Source organism: Condylura cristata, unplaced genomic scaffold (assembly GCF_000260355.1).
Source record: "Condylura cristata isolate star-nosed mole 26May11 unplaced genomic scaffold, ConCri1.0 scaffold00004, whole genome shotgun sequence".
In the NCBI taxonomy this organism is placed as follows: domain Eukaryota; kingdom Metazoa; phylum Chordata; class Mammalia; order Eulipotyphla; family Talpidae; genus Condylura; species Condylura cristata.
In genome coordinates, this window is record NW_004567105.1 from 1,065,958 (window position 1) to 1,068,293 (window position 2,336).

The 2,336-nt window shown below is 71.2% G+C and overlaps 1 protein-coding gene across 1 annotated transcript in view; it reads right to left on the bottom strand.

The window, feature by feature from the left end:
• The window catches only part of FAM118A (family with sequence similarity 118, member A), a 13,156-nt gene that overhangs the window by 3,287 nt on the left and 7,533 nt on the right, over positions 1–2,336 (bottom strand). Inside the window, exons 6-8 of the mRNA XM_012735098.1 lie at positions 1,653–2,092; positions 580–612; positions 67–150 (exon numbers count right to left, since the gene is read on the bottom strand). Of these exons, the coding sequence (XP_012590552.1) occupies positions 67–150; positions 580–612; positions 1,653–2,092 (557 nt within the window). The remainder of the gene's footprint in view (positions 1–66; positions 151–579; positions 613–1,652; positions 2,093–2,336) is intronic.

The window sequence follows — 2,336 nt, forward strand, 5'->3', positions numbered from 1 at the left end:
GGGGGCACAGGCCAGCGTGGCCGCCGTGTGCCGCGGCCACCGCCAGCCCCAGGCGAGCCCGCATACCCGTGTCTGACGGTCTCGGCCGTTTGGAGACGTCGACGCCGTGCTCCTCTCGCTTCCTCTTGGCGCAGTCCTGACAGGCGTTACCTGGAAGGGGAACGCTAGTAAAAGCTGCCCGTGCCAGACGCCGCCCCCCAGGACTACTCATGTGCGGGACTGCGGGCAGGAAGGGGCTCCCCTCGAATGCCCAGGCCAGCCCTGGGTCGGACCCAAGCAAGAAGGCCAGTCTGGTGACCCATGCAGCCGCAGCAAGGGCTCCCCCGCCTCCCAGATGCAGCACGCTGCTCAGTCACCGCGTCAGGCAGCGGCTGTGCCACAGAGCCATGCTCTGCTGCCTCCAAGCCCGGTTCTAGCCTGAGAGGAAAAGCTGCTGGCCAGGCTGACCAGCCCTCCCGGCGGGCGGGTGGTCCTTCACCCGCTGGCACGAGGAGGGGGCAGACGGCCCGGCCGTGCCAGGGCACGCAGTGGCCGGGAACAAGGGACAGTGAGGACAAAAACACACTGGCGAAACTTTACCCAGCAACGTGGTGCTGTCCACTCGGTCGGTATCTGGGGAGGAAAGGAGGAGGTCAGGAAAGGAGAGGCCCTGCGCGGTGGGGCACCGTCCATGCTGCCGGGGCCGAGACCCAAGCACGCGCACTGAGACACAGGATCTCCGGCCGGCCCTGGCCGGCGCCCCACCATTCAGCAGGAGCAGCACCTCACAGGAGTGCGAGGGGACTTGGCCGCCCAGAAGGAAGTGCCGCCCAGGTAGCCTGTAAAGCCTCCGCTGGGCCTGAGGGGCTGCGGGGGCAGGAGGCGCTCAGCGAGGCCGTGGGGCCCAGCTCGCCCGTCTGTGAGGCCCGGCCCTTCAGGAAGTCAGGCGTGGGGTGGCTGGGCCGGAGGGCCGGGTGCTAGGGGCTGGCGGGGTGCACGGCCCGGACCCTTCCCTCGGCGCGGTCCAGTGCCCCACCCGGCTCCGTGCTCCCCAGGCCCGGACTGGGCCAGCCACTCGCCGCCTACCCGACACCTCAACCGGGCCGCCGGCGGCGGCGGCGAACCCCGCACCCCCGCGGGAGCGGCTCGGGCCTGTCTGCTGACGGTCTGTCCACAGGCACGCTGCTCGCTCACTAGCAATTCTGAGAACAAGTGACCGTGCGCTGGCGGTACCCGAGGCTCCTGCCACGACGCGGGACAGCGGGCAGCGCGCCCCTGTGCGCAGGCGCTGCCCTGGCCTGGGGCACTCCTGGCAGGGGCCAGGGCCCGGGGGCGCTGCGGACGGCTGGGCGGCTTCCCGCGGGCAGGGCAGAGGGGTGGGCCGCCCCTGGTGTCACCGTCTGCAAGGCGGGGCAAGGGTGACGGCCAGGACCTGGCCCGGCCGAGTGGCAGGGAGGCGGGGGCACAGGACACCCCCCGTCCGCTGTGGGAGCCTGCGCACCCACATCCTGGCACAGAGCACCCCAGGCCAGCGCCCGACCCCATGAGGCGCACGGAGGCTTTGTGAAGTGGCCGAGTGCTTAGGACTTCGGTCGCGCCACGCGTGGCGGCGCCCGCGTTCGGCTCGGGCCGGGAGAGCCGCGCCCCACGCACGGCGGGCGGAGACCCCACACCTGGGCTCCGCTGCTTGCAGATCTGGCTGGCCAGGTCCTGCACGTAGCCCGGGAAGGAGTCGAAGCGCCGGCCGTAGGACACCACCTTGATGCCGTGCAGGAGCATGTCGGCCTGGTGCTTGAAGAAGTGGTCCTCGCTCTCCTTCAGCACCAGCATGTAGTGCTCCAGCTCCACCCTGTCGGGCACCGAGTAGAGGAAGAGCGCCTGGAATATCTGGTCGCGCAGGGTCTCGCCACAGCCCACGAACAGGAAGGACTTGGTGCGGTACAGGTTCTGCAGGACCTCCTGGGGGGACACAGGAGCCGCTGGGGCAGCCGGCCGCACGCGCCCCGGCACCTGGGCTGCGCCCCTGGGCCGGTCTTCCTTCCCTGGGCCGGGCCCGACCCGGAGCCAGACCACGGCGCCACGAGTGCCCTCGGCGGCCCTGGGCGCCTCTCCCCTGGAGCCGGGTTCACAGGCCCAGACCCCAAATCCACACCCCGGGAGGTGGCGCCTCACAACGGGCAGCCCAGGCCTGCGAGTGCGGCCACTCAGCCACGCCGAGTGCTGTCTAACCTTCAAGCGGCACCGCGCCAAGTAAGGCATCGTTCCTGCAGCTCATACGCTGGCAGGGGGCCGCCTCGCTGCACGGACGGGCACTGGGCGAGGCAGGGCCGAGACGGCGCCCAGGGAGCAGGGGCCCT